The sequence below is a fragment of the Macrotis lagotis genome, chromosome 5 (genome assembly GCF_037893015.1).
Source record: "Macrotis lagotis isolate mMagLag1 chromosome 5, bilby.v1.9.chrom.fasta, whole genome shotgun sequence".
Classification (NCBI taxonomy): domain Eukaryota; kingdom Metazoa; phylum Chordata; class Mammalia; order Peramelemorphia; family Peramelidae; genus Macrotis; species Macrotis lagotis.
In genome coordinates this window covers 121,014,776-121,042,644 of record NC_133662.1, presented here as the reverse complement: position 1 = coordinate 121,042,644, position 27,869 = coordinate 121,014,776, and the positions used below count along the sequence as shown (strand labels likewise).

Here is a 27,869-nt window from a genome sequence, read left to right as displayed (position 1 = left end):
ATAATAGAAATTTTGAAAATCAAAGATAAAATGAACAAATGTAAAAGCAAAAGTTAAACAAATTCAATTAATAAAACAAGCTTTTTCAAATTAATAAAAGAAATAAACTTGTCTCTTTTCTGTTCAATGAACTGGTACCCATTAACTGTAATAACAAATGTTATATAATCTTTTCTGCATCCTATCTAAAATATTTACTTATAAATATGATTATAATACAGAAATATTATATTATTTATTAATGGGACAATATGGTCATATTATGGGTATGTGCTTTTTTTTAAATTCCTTACAGTTACATGACCTTAAAACTGGAGGCTAGGTCTAAGGGTCAATCCTGTCAGTCACATATTAGAAAGAGTAAAATTTGTGGAACACAAACTTCTAAGACATATGAAAGACTTATCCAATCAGAATCATATTCTATGTAAAACAAGTCAATTTAAAAATGAAGAAAATTGAATTTTTTTAAAATTGAGAATAAAAAGGCACTTTCAATAAACATTGGGAACTATTTTTCTACCAGAGATATTATTGACAAACAAAGACAAACTTGCATATAAAAAGAATAGAAATAAGCCATCATTTTATAAAGAAATCAGTCTCAGGATAAGCGACCAGATATAAAACAAATTCAGATCCTATTTATTCCAATGCAAGTCTCAGTCCTTCCAGGCAATTGGATATTCTTGTAATCAAGGAGTAAATATGGCCTTTGAAAGGGAATCTATTTTTACTTGCTTGGTACATTTTATGGAGCACTATGGTGGTGTCCCCTACCATTTACAAACTAGAGTTTCATTTAGAATTCAATAATTAAATAAGATAGGATAGAAACAGTGTGTATAAATTCATTGTCTTTTATCTTCCCCACAAGAACAAAATCTGCCCAGTGTCAGTCATAATGTCTGTAAATGTTGTTTGTTTTATTCTTGCAAATGAATAGATGTGTTAACCCTTTCCCAAACCCCAAACTGCTCTTGAATCCAAACACTTGTAAATGCTCATGGTTACTCTGGTGGAAACTGATGCTTATCACAACTCTGCAAAAATGATAGAATTATCAATCCTAAAGTTCAGTGGGGCTTATGTAACTTAAAACTAAGAAAACAGAACCAACAACTTTTTCCTGAATTGGCATTTTCAGCTCTAAAATTCACTTATTCCAAAATCTTTGCACAGACATTCTCCATGAAAAAGCTATCAATCACTTTGATCTATCTTTAAGGAACCTATAGTTTGTTGCTTTTTCTTCTTTTCTATATGACCTACATCTATAAAATATGAAGGTGCTCATTCCCTCTACATATCTATAAATGAGGAGGTTCAAATTATAATTACCAAGAACCCAAAACCTATCAAGAGACGGTGTTATGTATCATAAATAGTCCAAGCCCAGGAAAAAAAAAGAGACATAGATCAAATCCTTCCAATGATGCTTAATAGTTGTATGTGCAAAGGATAACTATAGTACTTCCCTCCCCGCCACCCCAGGATTGCTGTATGATTAAGTTAGATAATTCAAATCTTTATTAAAGTCATCTACTTTTATTTATCAGTTTATAAATCTCCAGAACCATTTTCTCCTTTATCCTTTCCATCCCTGTCCTCCCAGTTAGTCAGAAGAGGCATCATGGTTTAGTATTTAAGGCAAAAGACTTAGTTCAAAGGAAGACCAAGTTCAAAAACCTCTCAGATGCTTGTTATAAGCAGGACCCTTTCTATGTCCCTATGTCACCTGGCTCTAGCCTTGATTACCTTCCTTCATGGTTTTGACCCTATTATTGACAATTTAACTCTACACCATCTGTTATTCTTGATTTCCATTTTCTAGCACCTCTTGTGTCTTGCTACACCTCAATTCTAGGTTGTCATTTGTTTCCTCTAATTCCTACTCCCCTATCCGATGAATTCTGCTATAAATCACATATAATCATGTAGACTGATGCCACTCCATAGTCATATTACTTTGTACCCTCATTGATACATGACAATCCACTTATTGTTAGATTATTCTATTACAGTCTTCCTAAAAAGCTGTCCAAACTTTAAGAAGGATTCAGGGAATGTAGACAAACTAAATAACAGTACCTGACCCTACAGAAGTTTATGCTCTACTTGGGGATTAAACATGTAAATAAATAAGTAAACATAAGCCAACCCGATGACGAAAAGAACACTAGCAACCAGGGGAATTAGCAAAATCTTTCTATATAATGTACCTGAGCTAAACTTGGAAAGAAATGAGTGATTCTAAGAGGTGGAAGACCAAAGGGATTGCATTGTAGGCATGTAGAACAGATGGCATAAAGACATAGAGGCAGACTCTGGAAATAGCAACTGGCCAGGTTGACTGGAACGGAAAATTCATGGGAAATCTGAAGAGATAGGTTGGAGGAATGAAGAAAATATTTGTCATGTCTTCCTTAGAAGATTATTGCAAAATTGGAAGATAAAATAAATACTACAAATATAAACTGTCAGGAATGACTGGCTGTACTAGGATGGCAGAAAAACCTCAACGATATGCAAGTGTTTATTTTAAAATGACAAAAGAGAAGTAGAAGATAATTGCTCAGGGAATTTTTCCTCTGAACTTTAGTCAAGCTGTTACTAGGTGGCCTCTTCCAGCTTGAGTCACCTCAATTGAAGTGATATACAAAGATACAAACCCCAGCCTGGGTTTCAATCTTGCTCAGTTGAGCCCAAGGAAAACAACTCTCAACTTCCATGAACACCCCAAACTGCTCTAAAATTCCACAAAGAACCAAACATCTCTCAATCTCTATGGAAACCATAACACCCTACTTCCTATATCACATACCCTATAAAAAGGTCCTCCCCAACTACCCATGGCTGGAGTCTATTCTGACCCAGTCTTCATTCCCTCCTACAATAAACAGTTTTACATTTCACTTACCTCCTTTGCTGTCCTCCTTTGACCATGGGCCCACCTTTTGACCTTTCAAGGTTGGGGTAAAAATATTTGGATTCTATATTCTGCTAGGAATTATATTTATATAGTTTTATAAGGGAAATATTTAAGGGTAACAAAAGGTGACTTCATAGAGTATATCCAAAAGTCTTAGTGTACAGTTTTTAAAACTTTGGTAAGATATACAAAAAGTTTTTTTCTTGGAGAGTGAATGGATTAGGGGTTTGGAAAAGATATCAGGAAGTAGCTATTGTCATGGCCAGGTACAGTAAAATTAATCAGAGAGAGAATCCCTTTTATGGCATATCAGACATTTAGATAGCTACTTGGAGTGAAATATTTGGAAAAACTTATTCCTTTTAAGAATTGTGAGTCATACTTGCAACATGATATTGAGAATATTTCTCCCCTTTCTTTCTTTTTTTTTTCCTACCCCCCAGACTCTGATGATTTAAGTGCAATCCTTTCTGGAGCTTGGAAGATGAACAAGATAACAATTATGGTTCATCCATCCTTATAGTTCTATTATATTGATCCAGTTGGCTTTTTCCCCTTCAGTTTTACCAATCTTCCAGTCTCTTAACTTTACCAAGGATCCACCTAATTGATGTACTTATCTGTTTGTTTATTTTTATTGAGCTAACCACCAAAAGGTATAATTCAGAGAATGGTGTACTCTGGGGATTTATTGATAAGATAAAGATTTAGCTATGTTAATTCATTGATTGTGAATTTGACATGGCATTAGAAAAGTTATTTAACTCTTTTGTTCCTGTATTTTCCATTTAAAAGTGGGGCATAATTTTGAGTGATAAGAAAGGTATTGGTCCTGTGCTTTATTTGATATAAAGAACTCCCCATGATGGAAACTTCTACCAAAGCAAAATTTTTCCTACCATTGTAAATTAGCACCTACTTCACAATTTATAGTTCTAGAGTACTGCCTAGGGCACTTCCAAGGTGAAATGACTTTTCACTTACAAGTCAGGGAGGCTAAGTGGCACAGTGGACAAATGTAGGATCTGGAGTCAGGAGGACTCATCTTCCTAAGTTTAAATCTGACCTCTGATACTTACTAGTTGTGTGATACCTTATCTGTAAAATAAGCTGGAGAAGAAAATCACAAACCACTCCAATATTTTTGCCAAGAAAACCCCAAATGTGGTTGCAAAGAGTTGGACATTATGAAACTAATTCAACAACAACAATTACTAGTCAAGTATGTGTCAGAGGTAATAAATCCAAGTGTTTTTCATTCCAAGAACAGTTTATGATAAGTGTCACTTTAGCTGCCTCTATAATAAATGTACACCCATAAAATGGGCTACTAATGAAATAGCTTATGTGAGACTATATTGATCAGTTTATTATCTATCATAATATCACTTATGATAACTGAAGGTAAGCTCCAGATTGACATTCCTTGGGGTCAGGGACTCATTATTTTGTCTCTATATCTCCAGGTCCTACCACAATGCTTTACATATTCTTCTTGACTACTCTGCAGTATTTGACATCATGGATCACTCTCTACCCCATCCCATCAATCTCCTAACATATACCTTCTCCTCTCAAAGTTTTATAAACAATTCTCCTCTATAGTTGTCTTCCTCCCTGTCTGACCACATTTGCTAGATCAACTGAGTCTAAGTCTGGTATATCTGCCACTCTGTCCTGGACTCTTCTCTCTGTCTCTGTCTGTCTCTCTTGTACAATTACCATGATTTTAATTATCATCTCAATAAAGATTATTCTTTCATCTACATATCCAGCACTTGTCTTTCTCTTTAGATTGAGTCAGGCATCTTCTCCTAGTGTTGCAGGCATCTTAAATTCAGTATGCTAAGAAAAAAACAAAATTCATTACCCTAAACAAATTCATCTTACGAATTTTCCATTTGCTATGACCATCTTTGCAGTTAGTGAAATTCAAAAGTCAAGAGTTCTGTAGATTTCTTCCCTTGTCTCACTCCCCATTATCAATATATACCCGTCTTACTGATTTTATTCTATATCTCTCCCATTCATCATCTTCTGTCCACTAACACAGTGGTCTCCCTAATGCAGACTCTAATAATCTTTCAAATGTACTCTGATAACTTCCTAATTGTTCTCTCTCTGTCTCCAATCTCTACACTCTTAAATTCATTCTCCCTTCAAGTTACTAAATTGATATTTCTAAAACACAGGTTTGACCATGTAACTACTGTAATCAAAAAGCTCAGTGATTCTCTATTGTCTTTAGGAAAAAGTTTATATTTCTCTGTTTACTATTGAAAGCTCATTATAAGCTAACTTCAATCCATTTTGATAGATTCACTAAATATTACTCTCCTGATATACTTTTCACTCTTAATATTCCATTTCTCACCTTTGTGCCTTATGAACAGGTTGTCCTCCAAGTCTATAATTCTCTTTTTTATTCACTTTTGTCTTTTGGAACTCCCAGTTCAAATTATATCTCAGTTCAACCTCACCCTCCTTCAGAAGATTTTTCCCAGTTCCCATCCTCTCCCATCATTTCCTTAGTATTAGTGCTTTAACATGAAATTATTTTGTATCTTTATTTTTTTTTGTTTTACCTTAGTAGAACAAAGGCTCCTTGAAGGCAAGAATTGTTTTATTTTTATCTTTGTATCCCTAGCACCTAGCACACAGTAGTGCTAATTACATTGTAGATGCATAGGAAATGCTTTAAAAATTGAATTCATCTTGAATTGTTGGATGAGCTTTGATGGTTCTATTATTTCAATAGCAATTATATATTTTATTTCTTCACCAGAACTTCTTCCCACTCCCCATCAAAACTATGTCCTTCATTTTTAGCTTCTTTTTTAGAGCCTTCCCTTGTTGATTTCATCCATTCTCACATTCTCATCTATGTTGACCATATTGCTAACTCCTGAAACTCTATCTTTAGTCTCAAACTCTCTCCCAAGCTAGTCATTTTGAACTGCCCCTACCTAACCAGTTTTCCCTCCTATTTTCTCTAATTCCTATACAACAAGCAAATATTTCCTAAGGGCTATTTCTTGCTTTTCTGCCAATCAAATATGATATTGGATCTAACATAAAAATTTGTACTTCTTTTTTTCTTAGGATTTTTTTTTCAAGGCAATGGGGTTAAGTGGCTTGCCCAAGGCCACACGGCTAGGTAATTATTAAATATCTGAGGTCGGATTTGAACCCAGATACTCCTGACTCCAAGGCCAGTACTCTATCTACTGCACCACCTAGCCGCCCCAAAATTTATACTTCTTTTAGAAGATTTAGTGGATAGAGAACTGGGTCTCAAGTCTGGAAGATCTGATTTTAAATTTTGCTTCAGAAATTTTCTAAATATGTGATGCTTAGCCTCTGACCACCTTGGTTTCCTCCACTGTAAAATGGGGATAATATTAATACCTACCTTCTCCCCATGTTGTTGTGAGAATCCAACAATATAATATCTGTAATATTAAAATATTTCTATTAGCACTGTGGCTGACATTTACTAGATACTTAATAAATGTTTGATCTCCTATTCTACATTGCTGTATACAGGTAGTGTGTTACTTCTTAGATGATAACTCCATCAAGGCAAAGCTCATAATTTTTAATCTTTATTTTAATTTCTATCATGTAGAAAGTTGCTTTGTCTATACTAGTTGTGTAATAAATATTTGTTCAATTTAATTGTCATATTTAGCTCTTCATTAACCCTCAAATCAAATTTAATTTTCCTTTGAAATACCTCATAACAGTCTTTTTTCTACTTTTTCCTCCTATCTTCATCATAGTTCAGATCCTTACTCAATTAAACAGATATTTTCTAAGCAATTAAGCAAATATTTTTTACTCTGGGCCAGGTATCATGTCTTATTCTGTGTATTCCCTGATGACTACCACAAAAGATATTCAGCAAAATAATAGCTTTTAATGTGTTGAATGGTTGACTTTCTACCCAGTTCAAGGGCCATGTATCTCAGAATGCTTTCCCTAACTACTACTTTCACTGTTCTTCTCCTCTTAATTCCTATAACACTTAATGGGTGCTGTCTCACACAAACCTGAGATCTGGGAAAGACCTTAATATAAAAAGACCAAGGTATCCTATTGCATCTGAGGTCAATACAAGTCTTCCTCTTCTGTCTTGCCACTGGAGTTCAATGACTCTGGAGCTCTGCCTCACTTGAATTCAATTTACTTTCAAATCAAAACATCATCCTCCTGTAATCATTGGTTCTTTTCCACAAAGAAGGAAGAACAACAACAGAATTTAAGAAATCATATTGCAGGATTTAATCTCTTAATTTGATTATCATTGTTTCACCTGTATAAATCTGATAGATCCATAGAATGCTGAAGCTTTCAACATAAATCTAGCTCAATATTTTATAGATAAGGAGATTGAGACCCAGAAAAGTAAAGAGATCAAAGTCACACAGTTAAGGGACAAAATATCAACTTGGATCAAGAAACTCCTAATCTAGGACCCTTTCCATTATTCTGCCTTCTTATCTTGTGTCTTCCTCTGGATTATGAATTCCTTGAGGGTGGGGGCGGGGAAGGGAGGAGAGAAAGGACCATATCTCATATTTCTGTGCACCTAGCATAGCACTGAGCATACAGTAGACCCACAAGATTTATTGGCTGATTAATACAAATCTATAATTAGAATATAGACTTTCAGGCAAACTGAAGGAAGACCTGGGTTCAAGTTCTAACACTATATATATATATATATATATATATATATATATATATATATATATATATATATAAAATCATTGAAGTAATAGTGCTATTTAACCTCTCCATGTTTCAGGCAATTCTCTTCAGAGAAGTTACAGACAGTTCTGAGTCAGTAAATAGCTTTTCCATACTAGGAATCTCTCACACTACTGAAATCTCATGTCTGAAACTCTCCTCTCACCCCACCCAAAAAAAGATAAAGATGAAACTCTGACTTGACATAAATTGAAGATTAATTTTTAATGGACATTTGGGGCAGCAAATGTATTTATAACTTGTGTCAAGAACTTACATTTTGTGTTCATTCTTTAAATAGTTAATACAAGGCAGGATTCACTGCTCCATAAAAACATTTGGCAGAATAGATTAGAAAGGTGTAAGGTTAATGGGAGTTTCCCAATATGTTCTATGATTACACAGCTGCCATTTCTGCCAGGACATATAAAAGGAAAAATAAATTGAAGTATGTAAATTATGTGTCAAGTTGTTTAAAATTTATAATGACACAAATAAAATTGTTTTTAATAAATTTTGAGTTAGAATTTGTGAGTATGCTCCTCATATCTCTATCCATTAGAAATTACTTCCATATCTTAAATAATTTTATAACATCTACTATATTTCTACATAGTTCAGAACACATGATTCTATAATATCTGTCAAATATGTTGGCTCCAATTTACAGGTGGTTACTTAAGGTGGAAAGAGTTGGTTGGTTTCCTTTTTTTTTCTTTACATTTTCCATAGAACTTTACAAATGCCTCTCATGAATGAATCCTAGCCATCAAATATGCCTGTTGCCCAAAGCTATGTCATCTAAAATATGGTACCATCAATGTCAGCGAACAGAAAGAGCATTTCAAAACATTTCAACTTTTGAGATACTTTCTTGCATTCCCTTCTTTATTTCTCCTCATCTTTTTCATTTCTTATAAACATGTAGAAAGCATTGGTCTCTATCAGGTACAAAGATAAAGTAACTCTTATGCAACAGAAACCAACCCACTAAAGCACAAGAAATTTGAAAGTCAAGCAACTTTGGCATAAGCTGAATTGAATCAAGACTTGACCTTGTAAACATTTCCATAGGAGGTAGAACACATACATTTGACTATTTGTCAAATAAGGAATCGTAAACAGTGATTCTGTGATTCTAATAAATAAAGGACAGTGTATAGGCATTAAATAAACTTTTCCTCTTAAAAAAATAAAGGAGAAAGAAGAGGAAGAAAACAATGAAAAGACAAAATAGTGGCAGCATATACATTTTCAATAAATTACAAAGGGAAATGTCAATTCTCCATAATGGAAATATTTGCTTTCCCAAATCCCTACTAATTCTGTTTGCTGATGCTTGAAGCTACAACTATTAATAAGAACTCATATCAAATGATTCATGTGCAATGTATTCTTTGCAGGTATCTGTTTTCTGATGAGTAGGTAGATCATCCAGTCTTTTTTTATTATTTTTTTCTCAATGAAGTGACTTCAAGAGTAGTGTCCAAAGACTATGGTCTCCTCTCTTGGAAAGCTGAGAGAATAGTGGTCTTTGGATCAGTGGTATTGGGAATGTTTTCAAAATGGTTCCGCCATGTTTTCTGGCCTAGGTCCCCCCAGCTGCTGTCCCCATGAAGACAGTGTTGATTGGTGGCAAAGAAGATACTATTTCTCTATTATTTGTTCCATGGGAGTTCAGAGTTTCCTGAGCTGGATATTGGCTAGAAGTTCCAAACATACACTGAGATGAGGATGCTGGAATTGTGGTTGCCATATTGGAGGCTGCAAGAGAAAAGAAAAAAACAATCACCACCTGAGGTGAACCCAGCTGTTGGTTCTGTTCACAATTTCTTTATCTTATATGTTATGTTCTGCAATAATGGTTCATATTTCTAAATTATTTTGTTTTACAAAGATTCAACCCCAAATAAACTCTGTGAAGCAAATAGTAAAAGTAAGTTAATCCTATTTTGCATTTGGTAAAATCTGTAGGACCAGAGAAGTGAGGTGACTTTCCCAGTGTCATACAGCTAGCAACACTGTAGGCAATGGCTCAAAAACAGGTCTCCTAATTTAAAATGTATATTTAAAAATCACAGTAGAATATTTAATATTAGTTTTTTCTTCATTTAATTTCTTCCCTAATTACCACAGAAAATCCTTCTTGAACCATTTTTCATAATGCCCAAATATCCAAGTTTTTTTTCTCTTACTTTTCTAGTACCTAATATAATGCTTTGCACACAGTAGGTACTTTTAAGAGTATCTGTGGAGCATGACTAATATGGAAATATGCTAAACACACTTGTACATGTACAACCTATATCAGATGGTTCACTACCAGGGGGAGGAGGGAGGTAATGAAGACTAACAGAAAAATGTAGAACTCAAAAGTATGCAAAAGGATGAAAGTTGAAAACCATCTTTGCATGTAATTGGAAAAAATTAAATAACAATAAAAGTATTTGTTGAATAGGGGGAAGGGAAGGAATATGTATATACTACCAATAATGTGCAAGCATTGTTCTTTCACAGATATTATCTCATTTGATCCTCATAATAACCCTATGAAATAGATACTATCAATATCCCCATTTTACAGTTAAGGAAACTGAGATAAACAATGATTAAATGTGTTTTGATCAAATTTAAACAGACAGTAAGTATCTGAAGTCTGATCTGAAGTCTTCCTGACTTCAGGTACAATGGTCACTGCGACACCAGCTGGCTCATGAACTGAATTATTTCATTACATTTATGGTATAGGAGTAAGTGTAAAATTTGTCATCAGTGAACCTGAATTGAAATTTCAACTGTGCTACTTATTAAGTGTGTGGTCTTGGACAACTCAGTTCACTTTTCTGAGAAAAAGAGGGGACTAGAATGGGTGGTTTCTAAGGAGCCTTCAAGTTCTAGGTTCCTGTCTGGTATCTTCCCAGGCTGGGCTATTAACTTCAAGAATTTGAGGATGGAAGCAAAAGTAATTCCCATTTTATTTTCATCCTTGATTTCTTCTCATCTTGCTGAACCCCTTTTTGCCTAAAAACTGTTCCTGCATTACAATGCATACAATTGTGTGCATCCCATTATACATTCCATCAAAGGTATCACTATCTCTATATGTAAATAGAACAAACAGTTACAATAGCAACACAGTACATTTTAGTGTCTCTTGATGGGGAAACTTCCTAGAGTGATATTTTCTGCTTCATTAAAGTAATCTAGAAGCAATGACCATTTGCACAGAGCAAGAGATGAGTTGCTAGACACTGCTCAGATCTCATCTCTGCCAGCCATGGGAAAGCAAAAAGTGCTTCCTGTTAAATTGTTGAAAAACCAAATTGAGTAGGTGGGCAAGGAGTAACTCATGACATTTTCTCTTCTTCAATGATTGTGAATCAATATCCATCTCCCTGTGATGTCTGAAGGAGGACGAGTAGGAATTTTGTATTAATGGGTCCCAGAAAAAGTGATGGGACACATAAAATGGAGAACTGAAGGGAGGAGATTGTTTCCTCTTCATCTTACCCATTTCACTGGATAGCTGAGTCTTAATGTTTATCAGACCAGTCAGTGACAGCTCTAATTGACTCATATCACTTCTGCCTGTCTGGCTGAGCAAAATGATAGCTTCGACAGACAGTGACAGGGGATATAGGCACAAAAGCACATACGCCCCTCCTCTAAGGATGTCATGTGCACTGTTATTCTGGAAATACTAGGGCAATAATGACCTTTGATAGTATTTAGTCTGTTGTCAAACATGGTGGTTCTTCCAAATACTCTAGTGTATTTATGATATCAATCTAGTGCCAAGTCTAAATTAAAGGTTGTGGCACCAGGTCTGAAGTCAGGAAGATCTGAGGTCAAATCTGGCCTCGGACACTAGCTGTGTGATCCTGAGCAAGTTACTTAATGTTGTTTGTCTCATTTTTTTCATCTATGAGTTGCAGAAGGAAATGACAAACCACTCTAGCAGTTTTCCAAAAAAAAAAAAACCTCCAAATAGTGTCACGAGGAGTGACAGATGACTGAAATAACTGAACATCAACAAAATCCTTTCAGGACCACAGACTGGCAGAAGCAGCATGGATAGAGATTAGAACAGAAAGACCTTAATTGCTCACCAATGTCCCCCTGTAACTCTCTAAGATTATAAATTAAAGAGAGATATTGATCTATATGAGTAGATATGAGTAGGAACGTCCTCATTAAGGACTCCTACTAATAAAATTCCAGGTCTTGTCCAAAACATACACACATGTATACAAGCATATGTGTGTACATATATATGCATATATATGTACACACATACACATATATCTATGTGTATCAACACATTATTTTCTATATATACATGTATGTATATATATGTATTTTTATAAAAATATATAAAATTTTGGCATAATACATAGACAATGTTCATATATTTTTATAATGGACCAAACTAGCTATATGACAAAATGGGAAACAATATTTTGTCCATGTAGTTTTATAAGAATATCTGACTTGCTTAGATTATATACTAGTTACTTTCTATGGAAATAAATATGAGAAAACTTTTATTACCTCCACAAATAATACTGTCTACTATATTTTTAACTTATAGCACACATAGAGAAATTTTTGTATTTGTGATTAGTTCTTCTCACAGTTTCCATACATTAACAATTCATACTTTAAGCTGACAAAAGACATCTAGTATCAATCCCATTCATATACACACATATATACATATATATGTACTCATATATACATATACATGTGTATGTGTAGACACATATAAATATGTGTGTAGAAAGAATACCAGATTTGGAGTGAAGAAGATTCATCTTCTTAAGTTCAAATCTAGCCTCAGACACTTACTAACTATGTGACTAGGCAAATCACTATTAGACTCTTCATCTGTAAAAAGAGCTAGAGATGGAAATATGTCTTTGCTAAGAAAACCCCAAATGGGGTCACAAAGAGTCACATATGACATAAAATGACTGAACAACAAACACACACACAAACATATATATACACACACACTAAATATATGCTAAATGTGTGTTTGCATGTAAAATTTACTCAAATACTCACCTATTGTTGGAGTCCGACAGCCAACTGAGGAGGATGTGTCTGTATAATAGGAACTTGCTGGCTTCTGATTACTCTCATCTAAGATATTCAGAGGATCATGGATGTCATTATATGGGGGCAATGAACGAATGCTGCTCACACTGCTGATGACAGACACATGCTGATCAACCATTGATCCAAGCCTATGAGATTCAGGATAGTTTACATTGCTTCCATAATATCCTATTAACAGAAAAGGGTGACAGTTTGACAGTGGATTAATTTAATCTGAAGTTCATTTAGTTCTGAATGAAGGCGGAGTGAGTGGGGAATTTTAAAACATTGCAGAAAGCTCATTTATTATTACACAACTAAAAATCCCTAATTTCTTTTCAACTTTTTAATTACTATTTAACTCTGTTATAGGTTTGGTCTTTGATCTATGAATTCTCAGGAGAGATAGTAGAGTGTAAACAGAAGTAGGCGCTGGCTCTAGAGCCAGAAGGCTTATGTTCAAATCCTACCTTTGACATTTATTATTTGTATGACTGTGGTTTCATCACTTGATCTCCCTCTGCTATTTAACCAAATCATAACCTTCCTGTGCTTCTACTTCTTCAATGGGTTAAAGTAAAGTAGGGAGGTTAAAATGGTCTCTGATATCCTTTCTAACACCTTAAGTGAAGTTGAGGATTCTTGGGAATATAAAGAAATCCATACATTAGTTCCTAGATAGAGTGCCTATTTAACTCCCAGAAGTATGCTTGGATAATATTAACAAGTCATATTTTTGTTTCAATAAATTAAAACTTTTATAAAACAATATAAAATGAAGTTTGCCAAATTATAAGCCTTATAAAGGCTAAAATTCTCTCATTTATTTATATGGCACTGAAACTCTAAACTAGTGATTATATATTACAGGTGTTCAATGTTTGTTGAATGAGTAGAGAGGGAAAAAAAGGTTTTATTATGTGTCAGAGATAGGAACAAATGACACAAGACATAGCAAAGTTAATCTCACTTAAGGGTAGATTATACCATTCCAAGAACTGTCAATGAATACTACCACAAGATATGCCATTGGATTTTCAGAGCTTCCATATTATTTATTGTTGGTTATCTATTTGGGGGAAAAATAGGGAAGTGTAGCATAAACTTGGGAGATGGAATGATCTATGGATGAGACACTACATTGAAAACCAGGGACCAAACAGTTTCATCCAATAGTTTGTTTCATATTCCTAAGCAAGTCATTTGATGCTAATAATTTTCTTGGCTTGAAACTAAGCAAAATTATTTATCCCCAACTATTTCCAAAGATAGCATTACAATAATTAAACATTAAGGAATTACTTTAAGTGGCAAATTATTTTTCAATGGATAGCAATGGATAAAGTGATTTGTGGTTCCTCTACCTGGTTTGGTCCCCAATCATGTTTCTAACATGACTTTTTCTTTGATTAGACAAATGATATTTATAAAACTAATAAGGACAGTCAAAACACTTAGAATGGATCTTTATAGAGACAAAGACTAACCAAATGAACTGCCACCAGAAATTTGGCTCAGCAATAGGTAGAGCTATACCCAATCATTCTCATCACAAAAAGACAAGTGTTTACATCACCTTACTCAGAGCATAAAATCAGCATAAGAAAATAAAGGAAGATTCTTTAAAATTCCCCAATACCGTTAGGTGCATTAGGAGGATATGACGATCCTTGGCAGCCATTAGCCCCTGTATTACTCAGGAAATTGAAACTTCCATTATTTAGAAACTGCATACTGTGTGCGTCCTGCATGGTTGAGGATGGTCCATAGTTAGAAGGTGACCTGTCATTGTATGGAGACACAGCACAGCTGTTACTGAAGTAGTCTCGAGAAAGCTGCTGTTCACTCAAGGTCATAAACCGACTGTGCTCAGCCCTGTGGTGGTAGATTCCTGCAGATGGGTGGGTCTGGGCTCGAAACATGGTTTGGTAGTTGGGACTGGTCCCATAATAGTTCTGATTTGTTTGTGAGAGAGTCTGGTACAAAGGCTCTGAGTATGATGAACAGTGAGACTGAGCAGATAACACCTGACCAACACTGGGAGGTCTCCCAGCCATTGGCCCTTGGTTGATGACACTTCCTCTGCTGACCATGGCTGGAGAAATGGGTGGTGTTACCAGGTGACCAGTACTATGAGACATCTCTACTGGACCTGGAAGAAGCCAAAATTATAGGAGCATTAATGTGAAGTTCTATTTGGAAGAATTATTGAAGTAAAGAGGTCTATGAATAGCCAATGATAACATTTCACAAACCCTACATTTATCAAGTAAATCTATATGCACAAGCATGAAGAACGGCAAGAAGTATTGCCTTAAGATCAAAAAAGATATGGAGTCTGAAATCTACTTGTTAACTAAGTGAGAGAAGCAGAATAATTTCTTTCAATCTTTCATCAAGACTTCAAGTTAAATTAACTTAAATATTGTGGCTAGAAGCTTATGTAAAAAGTTATATTATTTCATAAGCTCTGTTCATATTTGAAAATTTTATATATATGGCATATATTGAGTATAATTGAAATGAGCTTAGGAAGATATGATTGTATAGATCGATTTTATAAAGTTTGACCAGAAAGGAAGCTGCCACATGACTTCATGCATTCTACATTTCAGTGAAATTGGTCGGTTTCCTCTTTCCAAAAATCTGTATTTGTATCTCTTCATTCCACGCCCTCACATGGACTTCCTCCCATACATGGCATGTATTTCCTCATTGTCAACTCTCTGTTTCTCATCCCTTCTTTCCCTTTCCTGTGTTACTTTTTCCACAAAGTCTTCTCTTCCAACTTATTCTTTAGTAGTCATCATAGGCTACATTGAATGACTACACCTAGGAAGGGGATAACCCTGGTATGTTTTGCTCTAGTCAGGTTTCTTCTGGTGTAATGTGTTCAGTTCTGAGGACTGCATTCTAGGACTAAGAAACTGAAGACAGTCCAGAGAAGGTCACACAGAATGGTGAAGACCCTCAATATCATGCCATTTATGAAATCAGCTAAAGGACCTATGAATGTTTGGCCTACTTGGAAAATTTGGGAGTGGAGATATCATAAACCATTTTCAATTACTGAAGATGAGATCATGTTGAAGAGGGATTAGACTTGTTCTTCATTGCCCTAGGAAGACATTAAAAATATATGATTTGAGCTTCATATTAGGAAGTACTTTCTAATAACTGAACATGTCCAAGGGCAAAATGGGTTGCCTTGGAAAGCAATGGATTTCTCCTTCAAACACAGTTTGCATAATCATTTCTTGGGTATATTATAGAGTAGATTGTAGATTGGATAAGTGTTGAACTGGATAACCTCTATGATGCTGACTAATAAACATCCTGATGGTCATACTAATTCACTTGACCACAGCAGTGCAACCTTGGAATCTACATTATGTGGAAGATCCTTAAAATAATTGAATCATAAATCTGGAATCTCTGAGCCCTCCAAAAATTAGGGAAAAGGAAGGACTAATTACTTTGACTTGAACTATCCAGCTTTCAGGCACATTCCTATCCTTTTATTTAATATCCTTAATAGACTTAATGCCATTGAAGGCAAAAGTCAGAATGGGGGTACTTAGTATTCTATGATTCTTCTAATACTACTTAATATTAATGACATCCATAAATCTATTATTTACAGAAAGTCATAGCAGAATATTGTTTGACCATTATCTTCAATATAAGCATCATGAAAGATAGAAAGAACCTAATTCTTAAGAACCTAATTCTATCTCTGCTCTTAACTAGTTTTACCTTGAACAAGTCATTGAACTTTCTGACTCATAATGTCCTCATCTAAAAAAAGGGAAGCATAATTAATTATTTTTTTCCTTGAAGGGATTATTATGGAAATCAAAGAAGGTGATATTGGTGTAAATGTGAAAGAAAAATGATTTTATTAATGTAGAACACCATTATTATTGTTATTATCTGTTAATCAGTTTCAACCACCACCAATCCTTTTAGCAACCAAGGGAGTCTAGACCAGCAAAAAACAGACAAAAAATTAGTTTGGAGAAATAATTTTATTGAGAAGAGTAGTATAGTTAGTTAAGGAAAAAAATTAGTATCTATAGGCACTATAATAATAATTAAATCATTGAATCTGTCTCCATTTCTGAACTTTGTTTGAATTATATTATGTATATGGAAGCTTGGCCTCTCTGTTCATATAATAAAGATTAAAAATCTACTTGTAGTGTGGGGATAATTATGTAAGTTATTAATAACAATTATGCCATTATATAAATGATAATAATAGTCATTATAATAAACATTAATGGTAATTGAAATTTCATTCAAAAGAAAGATTTATTGGGTTCCAAAAAGATTGTGTTAACTTTTTTTCTATTCTTGGAATCATTGGAGTAAAACAATTTTTGGAAAGAGAATGGGAAGGGAGATAAAACCAATTTTTGAAATGTAGTGAGATAATGTTTTTGGTTATCTTATACTGTACCTGTAAGCTGCATGTTCTCTGTATCCCCAGGAGAGAAAGGATGTAAAGCAGAAGGCAAGATACTGGACTGGTTGGAGGGCAAAGAAATGTAATTTGCCTCAGCAAGACATTCATTCTTGACTGAAGCATCACTAGGAACAGTGCCACATTTATTTCGGTTTGCCAGAAAACAAGAGCTTGGTGATGCAGTAAAAGCAGCTTTGCTTGCATCTGAAAAGATTAAGACAAGAAAGTTCTATTCATTTACTTAGACAGCTTATGATGTCAAGTCAAAGAGTAGGAAAGTACCTGAAAGTTAGATCACTTAGTTCAAGGTTTTGAAGAAATGTTCCATTAAAAACCAGGGTTAATGGGTCCTTCCTTCCACTTTTTGGGGGGGAATGGGTGGGAGTTCCAGATTTATGAATTCATCGAACTTCCAGTGTAAGGACTCTCCACAAGAACGAAGATTAGCAATTCAGCATAAGTTATCACCTTAGAGAATTGCCTAGAGCCTCTAAATAGTTTAATGACTTATTGATAGTTGCAAATCTAAGTAATTGTCAGATGCAAGTCTTGAACCCAAGTATTCCTGACTCCAAGGCTGGATTACATCTCCAGCACTCTATTTCTTCCTTTCTATGACTACCACTTAGGTCATTGCTTCTGGAGCTATAGATTTGATAAAACTCTGAAGGGAAGTGATTTCTCTCTTTTAAATATTGATTTAATTCAAGTCAACAAATAGTGATTAAACCTCCATAATGTTCCCACACCCACACCCCTATAGTATATAATATTGAAATATAAAATATCAAACTTTTCTATCTATTTAATGTTAATGTGTACTTCCATTGTTTAAGTTATCTGTATCTTGTCATCCCTACCAGAGTACCAATTAAGGGCTCAATTTGCTATTTGATCATTTCAGTTATGCCTGATACTTCATGACCCCATTTTGAGATTTTCTTGGCAATGATATGGGAGTGGCTTGCCATTACCTTTTCCAGATCATTTTACAATTAAGGAAACAGATGCAAACAGATGCCTTTCCTGGAGTCACACAGCTAGTGACTGGGGCTAGAACTTATGAATAAGACTTCCTGATTCCAAGTCCAGTGCATCAAATTCCTGAAGGCTTAAACCATGCCTCATATTGCTATGTTTCTCCTCTCATCATTCCTGCCCCAATCACCCATCTCTTTTAAACATGATGTTTTGCACAAGTATGTTTTTAAAGAACCAAATGAACTACTAGCATTTGGTCAAAGAATCATAGATTTTGAGTTTGAAGAGGCTTTAGATGTCATCTAGCCTAAAAACCTAGTTTTACAGATTTAACAGATCCAGAGAGGTTAAGTTGTATTTCCAAGGTCATATAGGTAAATAGCAATAAAATCCTGGATTTGAATATAGATCCTTTAACTATAAAAATTCACATTTTCCCCACAGTACCACAATTTTTGACTGAATGTAATTTTTTTTTATATTTCTTCAAGGAAGCATTCTGAGGTATTTTGAAAATCCTGCTTTTGGAGCCCACTTGGTTTATTCACTTTAAAAATATGAAAAGTAGAGTTAGGTAAAGCCAAAATGCAAACTGCATGTCTTAAGTTACCTGAATTCTTCATATATTTTTCCAATAAATTCTGCAATTCTTGCTCTTTGTCATTGTTAAATTGGGTCTCCATGGCTAGTAGAATGTATTCATCCAAAAGCATTCGGATCAAATGAAAAGAACCTTGTGTGAAGAAAAGTGTAGAAATGGGAGGAGGAGGGAAGAATAGAATGAAGTGAGAAAGGGAGAAATGAGTGTAGCAAAGTTATCTCCATGACCATCTTTTAACACTTTACAAGGAGCAAGTGAAATAAACAAATAATCGTTGGACTTTAAATGACCTGCCAAGACCAACATGCCTAACCTGAAACTCTAATCTTTCTTTGTCCTGGCCCACCTAGTTCAGTGTGTTTACTGTCCGCCAAGCTCTTTGGGCCCTAATTACATCAAAGTGAAATACCGATGAAAGTGAGACATGCTTTATACTTGAAGAGGCACACACTGGAGTCAGATAAGCTTTAGCAGCAGAGAATGAGGCCAGGTCTGTACTATTCCGGTTTTATACCAAATAATTAGACAGTTGTCAGCATAATTGTGAAAAATAGCAAGAGAAGATTTCTTTACAGTTCAAAACCTTATCTTTCATTTAAAAATATGAATATATTCATAGGGGAAAATAATCCAACATACTGGAAAACCTTTGACTCATCTTTTAACTACTCATCAACTGCTTAACAAAAGGGTGGGGAGGGAGTCTTTCACAATAAAGAATGCTGAGCCTCGGTGCAGTGTATTATAAGAAATCACTAAAAATATTTCAAAGAATAAATGTTATATCCAATAAACATTATATCATTTATTTCCTAGCCCTTTAAGAAATTTAATGGAGATGAAGCTGGCCTTTTCTTTGCTCATAGTGACCCGTTAAACATTTTTTACAATATTTTCTTAGTCAAATACTTTAGATACTATGTTGCAATTCAATTATATCCATAAACATTTATTACATGCCTTCTGTGTGACAGGCACCATTCAAGGTACTAGGTACCAGGGATACAAAGAAAGAAAAACCCAAAGTAATATCTGTCCCCAAGAACTTATAAGGATTATAAAACCAAATTTAAAAATCCCTCATGAATGATATTGAGTGCAGAGAAGTTGAATGTCATAGTGGCAAAAGAAGCGACCAAAGAGTCAGGAATACTTGGGTTCAAGTCCTATACTTGCCACATACAGTCTGTGTGTTGCTAAGCAAGCCGTGTTCTCTCAGTTTCCTAAACAGATCTCTAACCCTATAAGTTATAGGCTAATCTTCATTTCACCAAAATCATGTGAAAGAGAAAAATTAAATAGAAGTTCTCCATTTGGGAAAGACATAAATCAAGACAGGTTTCAGGTTGTTACTCTCAAGTAATATTGTATTAAAAGACAGTTTAATATTTAAAAGAAATATATAGAAATAAGTCTATGAAGCTCCTTTCTCTGACTCCTTCCCCAAGGGGTGCTCTAAGACTCTGAGACTTGAAATTTTGCCCCACATATTGTCAAAGGCATTCTTCCCATATGGTTTGAACTAGATGGTTATTGATGTCCCCATTGACTCTGACATTCTAGAATTCTCTGATTCCTGCAGAGCAGTATTTTGGATTCATAGTCAAAAACAGGTCATTCTGATACACTATAACTCATGATGGCATGGAATATCTGTAACCTCTCTTCCTTTTTTTCCTTTTAAAGACAATAAAAATTCAAACACTGAACGGATGCAAAATTACATTTCCATATAGGACAAATGGTGCACAAAAAAGAACAAGAAGCTGATATTTTGGGGTGATTGATACAGCTATTGCATTAAACAGACAATACACTTCAAAGGAGTTTCCCAAAGCAGAAAGGATGGATACCAAAGCTGGAGGCGTTGTTCAAGGTCAGGTTGTGCATGACTCGAGCACCAAAAAAACTCCATTTCAATAGGAAATCTTGAGCCCTCTTCTTTAAGGATCTGCCATTTTGCTTGCTGGTCTAAAAATAAAGGGACAATCTCAAATTTTTAGTCCTGTTCCTTTCTCATAGAGACTATTTCAAAGGGATAGAGACACTGACATATTCATGACTGAACTTGTGATTTAATTGGTATAGGCAATGCAAAGTACCTCCTGTTTTGGGGTCCTGAGAGATTAAATGATCTGACTAGGGTGGCAGAAATAATGTATTCAGAAGGTACCTCAGACAGCTGGCACAGTGAGTAGCACACAAAACTTAATGTAAGGAAGATCTCAATTTAAATCCAGACTTAGATACTTGTTAATTATATGACTCTGGGCAAGTTATTTAATCTGTTTGTCTCAGTTTTCTCATCTGTAAAATGGGAGCAACTACAATCCAAGGTAATTGTAAGGATTAAATGAGATGATAATTGTAAAGTGCTTGGCACATAAGAAGAGTTATATTAATGTTGGCTATTCAGAGGTGAAACATGATCTCTAGTCTTTCTAACTCCCACTCTACTATACCACACTACTTCTCAATGTGCTAATTACTGCATCAAATTAAAGAATGTTTTTCTATGCTAGCTTTTAGCCTTAACTACCCTTTATTATCATTTTAAAGTGACAGGCTTTTTATTTCATATAGTTACATTATTTAATAGAATTAGAAGGTGTCACTTGCTCAATTGAAACAGTCTACAAAATTATGTTATCTCTGAGTTTTCCTGTGACAGCACTTTAAAAATGAACAGACGGCAAAGTGCAGGGGAAGGGTTACATGTCCCATGAATGATTAACTTGCACTCATCTGATCCTGAATGATATGAGCATGTCCCCACACCATAATTCGAACTAGTAAGTGATTTCTACACTCTGATTGTCTGGTTTCATTGATGAATGACTTGAAGGTTAACTGAAAGAACCAAAGAAACCACAAATCACTGCAAAATATTGAGTGCTTTTAGAATAGAGAACTTCGAATGCTTAAAGTGACATTTTTGGTGCAATCATTCCTTATTATTTCTTTTTTATCTGAACTGAGTTTAAATTTCTACATTTCATGCCTATATTCTGTTATCCATCCTTTCCTAAGAACAGGAAGGACACCGGATATATCTAACCTTTGCCGAATCAGAGAATAACATTTTTACTCTTTCCTATAATTCTTATTTATTTTTCTTGGAATATATGTAAAGCAATTGTATCTCTGGTAAAATTAATTTTATTTTTTAAGCTTAATTCCAAATTGTTTTCCCAATTGATGGGTAATTGATTAGACCAATTTATGGATCCATCAAAAGGATATTAATTTGACTATCTTCCTACAACCTTTCCATCTTTCTCATCTTTGTCAATTTGTTGGAAGTGATAAAAAAAAATTTTTCAAGCATTTTGATTTGCATTACTCTTTTTAATAGTAATTTGAAATAAAGCTTCATGTGATTATTAATAGTTTAAAACCCATATTTCTTATATCTAGACATACAATTCTACTTCACTTTGGTATACAATGTTACATATTATGTTGTTGACATTTTCTAAAATACTTTTAACCGTCTTCCACTTTTCCCTGCCCACCTCCAACTATCCTTCACTGTGAAACTTCAGTCAACTATTAAAACAAAACCTTTCCAGAAAAACCATAGAACGGTACCTTAATAACCCTTTGTTCTACCACAGTATCCAGCCACTCAATAAATGACTCCACGGTGGCATTCTTCTTTAATAAATCCTTCAATTCTTGGAACACTGTAATAGAGTCATCTACCATGTAAAAAGGAGAACAAAAGGTTGCACTCTACTCAGAACCCAAGTCCATTAACCAAGAACCACTGACAATTTTGTAGCATGCAAAAGAAAAAATAACATTAAAACTGAAAAAAAAAATGCTCCCTGAGTACAAAGCTCTCCAGGAGCGCTTATCTTTGTCCCCACCTCCCTATTCCCTTCATGCTGGTATGATCATCTTAACTTTCTGTGTTCTCACCCCATCCAAGATCTCTATATTCCTGAAATATTGAATAACTTTCCTAGATTTTTTTTTTCCCCATCAAGTCTTCCTGTTTCAGGAAGTTCACTCATCTGTATAATAATAGTATTTACCTCCAAGAGAAGTGTGATGAAATGAGATAATACTGATAATTTGTATTGCAAACTTTAAAGTGATATATAAATTTTAGCTATTATTGTAAAGGTTTTTTTAAAATCTCTTCTGAAGAAATTTTATGTGCTTTAAGTCTAAATTACTTTAATTTTAAACTGGATTCCTATCTCAATGCAAAGATCTAAAATCATTTAACAACTTAATGTTTATATAACCTTTCTCAACTGACAATGAGCTTTCCTACCAACAACACCAAGAAATAGGAGGTACTAGTATTCGTATCTTCATTTTTACAGATGAAGAAACTGAGGCTCAGGTCAAGGTTACACAGATACTGGACTGGTCTTAAGTACAAATCTCTTGATTGAAAAGCCAGAATTCTTTATATTCACAATATAGATTTTTTTTCCCCCTAAGATTATATAAAAGTAAGCTTCAATTATGTTATTAAACTGAAATTGTTTAGGGTTGCAAAACACTTCTTTTCCTATGTTCATTTCTAAGTTTAAAAGAGGACTAGAGTTCAGGAGATGGTGGGGATTTTTTTTTTCAGATTTATTGAGGTTTTGGTCAAAATATGTATTTAGAGTTAATGCCCCAATTGAGCATTTAGCACATGTTGAGAATTAACTATTAGTATAACATACTATTGAGATGAAAAAAAAGTATTAGAGTTCACTCAGTCGGTATGTTCTAGATAACGTGTTATGATTAAGCTAGAATAATATAGTAGAAAAAAGACTAAGCCTTGAGTAAAATGAATTAGATTTGGCATTTTACCTCAGTTTCCTTGTCTATAAAATGGGGACAATAACACAGCCAGAGATTGCCTCATAAGAGCATAGTAAGAATATTTGGTAAAAAAATTAAAATACTATGTAAATGAGAATTAAATTGATATACAGTACAATGTATGTGCTAATTATGACCTAATGAAAAATGTAAATTTTCCACTTATATTTTGTGTCCTAAGTTCAAAGCTATACCTCAGAGCCCCCTGAAAAGCATGTTATATGGCTTGATAGAAAGCCTACTGCAATAAGCTCCCTATTTTATTGTTCATTGAAGCTATTAGTTTCTGATAGTAATAAAAGGCTGTGGTGGTAGGGGTCCTGAGAAACCATATGTGATTGAGCAATTTGTTTGCTCTAATTCTCATAGTCAAGCACAACATATATTCTCCTTTTAGTGATAGAGATGTAGGAGTGGCAGCATCCTAGTCTGTAGACAATTCTTCAAGAACTCATTGTTAATTGATTTAATCAATGCAGTTCTGCAGTTAATTTCCTTATTATTCTATGAAGTTCATATCTACACTGACTCAGTTTAAAGATTTTCATAATATATTATTGATGAGAAAACAATCCTGAATTTTTCCCCTTCTCCTTAAATCACTGATAATTTCTTAAGTGCTTTATTTTGCTAAATTAAAGTTTTAATTGTAGTCTGAGTCAGCAAGTGTAAACTGCATCTAGCTAATTTCTGATAGAATAATCTTCTCTTAAAAGCATATCTTGCTTGCAGAATGATGCCTACCCCCAATCATACATCCGGCTAATATACAAGAAGTAGTATAATTAACTTTTGAACTCAGAATATAAGATTATATCACTGAAGAGACAGATGACTGAAACTAATGCTAAGTATGACTACCTGGAAAAGTCTCTATTTCATTAATGTCCAAGAGGAGTAGATTAAATATCTTCTCTGAATTTTGCTTTATTATACAATTAAGACTGACTCAGAAAATATGCTCTCACATCATAAGTTTTATTCTAGGCTTAGAATAGTGAAACACCCAAAATAATGAACAGAGATCAATTAAGCTAAATTACCCTTAAGTACTTCAGTGCTATTCTTAGACTATTGTAAGATGGAATAATACCTAAATATAGAAAAATATGAAAACTCAGAAATTGTTAGAAGAATAAGCAACATTCACTATTTATTCCACTTGTTATAGCAGAAACTTTTTAAAGCTATATGTTCTGAATACTTGAAGCTTGAATTCAAGCATCTGGGATTTACAAGCATAGGAAAAAAACCCATTGCTATGAAAGCATGTTAGACCCCACAAATGAATAAATTAAATAGATTCTTTGATCCTAAAGTAACTTTGTCAAATAGAAGAGAATTATTATTCATTCTAAGATAAAAAATGAAGCTTCTGAGCTTTTTTTCTTCTTTAGATACCAACTCCTTCATATTTAGTAAAGTCCCAAATTCAATACCATGGGGTGGTATAAGCCCTCAAAGCAATGTCATAAAAAACTAAATAGATAGATACAAATATAGAAATATATATTTCATATACACACAAACATATATACCTCCATTAATCCCCTGAAATTCATAGAGGAATTAGGACTTAGAATTCTCTAAATTTTACCATTTTAATGTAATTTTATGTTAGAAATAGAATCAAATTGGAATTGGGCTAACCCAGATTACAGTCTGGATTGAGCTCAGACTTTATTTACTCTGAGTTGGGCTACCATCAGGCTTCAATCTATTATCTGTCTGATGGTCTCCAAAAGAATGTGAACTTTTTCTACTTTTAAAGATAGAAGAATTTAGTAACAATAATTTAGAAAATATCTAGTTACTTTATCACATCGAATTTACCCAGTCCATAATTTACTATCAAGCCAAAATTGGTCAATAGTTTCTTAGTTTATTTTAATTTAAATAAAAAAGCAAAGGAAACCAACTTACATTCAGTATAGACTTCAGATTCAGGATCAGTGCTTCCAGAAACAGTGAGAAATGCCTGAGAGCCAATGCTATTCAAATCAACCTTTTCTATGTCAGACACCATAGAGTTCACAACATGTTGGTCAAAAAGGGCTGGCCTGGCAATCTGCATGGTCAAGAGAAAAAATATGAAGAGATACAACATTTCAATTCCAATAGAAAGAACTTTTCTGACTGTTAGAGGAAAAAACATCCTAGAAATACATTTTCTTTCTCTAATCGTAGGACTAAAATAACACACTCATAGAATTAAAACTAGAAAGGAATTTAGAGTTGCTCAATAAATGTTAATTAACCAATTGATTGATTAACTTTTAGTTTCTTTTATACACTTGAGTATTTTGTTGTGTGCATTTTTCAATATACATTTATACATTTTAAAAACATTATGCTGAGGAGTCTCACTTCACTAGACTGACAGAGATTCAGGACCCTATAAAAAGGGTAGCCTCCTAATCAGGTCCACCCCTTCATTTTTCTTCTTCTTATTAATGATCATGTTTTATAAATTATAATTATAGTAAATAATTAACTATAGTAATTTGATATTAATTGTAATAATTACATTTATACTGGGAATTGAAAAGTCTTAGTACTTTTGAGAAACCCTATATAAGATTTTAAGTTATACATTACACTTTAAATACTATCTCATTTGATCTTGACAACAACCTTCTGAGACGAGTGCTTTTAATTATTCTCATTTTCTAGTTGAAGAAACTGATAAATTAAATGACTTGCCCAGGGGCACAAAATTGTCTAGTAAATTTTGATTCCAAGTCCAGAACTACTGTGCCACCACATTTAACACTATTCTGCCATGTAGCTAATGAGGAAACTGAGGTTCTATGATTGTTACTTTTCCAAAGGAAGACAAGTAGTAAGTATCAAAGTTTGAACTTGAACTCATATTCCTTGACTTTAGAAACTGTGGAAATGGCATTGACTCTATAGTAGAGGGCCTAGCTTCAAATTTTGTATCAAATAATTACTACCTAAATGAACTTAAGCCCTTAATCCCTGGGGTCTCAATTTCCTCATCTATCTCATTTTTGTGTGTCATAGATCCCATTTGTGGTATAGAAAGGCTATAGAATCCTTCTCAGAATAATGCTTTAAATACCTAAAAGAAAATATATAGGTTTACAAAGAAAATAAAAGGTCAATCATTCAATCAATAATCATTTATTGATTGATCCCACTGGGATAATCACTGGAGATAGAAAAGCAAAATCCCTGCTTTTGAAGAACTCACAGTGTAATGGGAGAGACAACATGAAAATAACCATGTATAAAAAGATATCCACAACAGAAGTTGGAGAAAATTGGAGGAAATTATCAGAGGGAAAAGATTGACATTAAAAGAGATCAGGGAAGGTTTCTCATAGATAGGAATTTAGCTGGGGCTTAAAAGAAACCAGAGAAACCAGGACGAGATGAGAAAGAGAATTCCAAGGCTGGGGGATGGAAAAGCCAGTGGAAAAATGCTTGAAACAGAATTATCTGTGTGAGGAATAGCAAAATGGCTAGTGTCACTGGACTGCAAAATATGAAAGCGAGAGGGGATGGAGAAGAGAGGTATGAGATATGAGAAAACTGGAAAGGTAAAAGGGCAGAAGTTTGTAAAGGATTTTGAAGCCAGAAGAATTTATTCTCAATCCTGAAGTTGATAGGAAACCACTGAACTTTATTAGATAAATAATTTTTGCCCTCCAACTTCGGAGACCTCTTAAAGTCTACACACAAATTCCTTAGATAGTCTTTGAGCTTCCTTCTATATAAAATCCAATGAGAAATCCTGTAGGTCAAATGAATGATGCATTATTATCTTGATTTGCCCCCCATAATAGTTAACCATTCCTACCTCTACTCTTGTGCTTTGTCTGATTCAGACAAATTAGGAAGAAAGGAAGGAAACAACTATTTATTAAGTTCCTACTTGTGCCAGACACTCTGCTGAGCACTTTATCTATATTATCTCATTTGATCCTCACAACTCTAGGACATAAATGCTATTATTATTTCACATTACAAAGGAAGAAACTGAGGCATAGAGGTTAAACGATTTGCTGGGGAATCACACAACTAGTATCTGAATTTAGATTTGAACTTGGTCCTTCCTGGTTCTAACCCCAGACAGATCTAATTTACCAGCTAGCTACCCAGTCATGTGAAAGATTTCATGAACTTCTAGCTTTGGAGAAAAAGTTCTCTCATTTACAGGATGAAAAAGAGGACTA

The 27,869-nt window shown here is 34.1% G+C and overlaps 1 protein-coding gene and 1 long non-coding RNA gene across 2 annotated transcripts in view; one reads left to right on the top strand and one right to left on the bottom strand.

The window, feature by feature from the left end:
- Positions 1-9,595, top strand: part of LOC141489861 (uncharacterized) — a 47,820-nt gene extending 38,225 nt beyond the window's left edge. The window contains exon 6 of the long non-coding RNA XR_012469011.1: positions 9,277-9,595. This is a non-coding gene — a long non-coding RNA (uncharacterized LOC141489861). The remainder of the gene's footprint in view (positions 1-9,276) is intronic.
- The window catches only part of RFX6 (regulatory factor X6), a 69,215-nt gene continuing 50,351 nt past the window's right edge, over positions 9,006-27,869 (bottom strand). Inside the window, exons 12-19 of the mRNA XM_074190239.1 lie at positions 25,591-25,735; positions 22,426-22,535; positions 20,688-20,805; positions 18,844-18,966; positions 17,247-17,456; positions 14,424-14,936; positions 12,752-12,973; positions 9,006-9,448 (exon numbers count right to left, since the gene is read on the bottom strand). Of these exons, the coding sequence (XP_074046340.1) occupies positions 9,273-9,448; positions 12,752-12,973; positions 14,424-14,936; positions 17,247-17,456; positions 18,844-18,966; positions 20,688-20,805; positions 22,426-22,535; positions 25,591-25,735 (1,617 nt within the window). The 3' untranslated portion in view covers positions 9,006-9,272. The remainder of the gene's footprint in view (positions 9,449-12,751; positions 12,974-14,423; positions 14,937-17,246; positions 17,457-18,843; positions 18,967-20,687; positions 20,806-22,425; positions 22,536-25,590; positions 25,736-27,869) is intronic.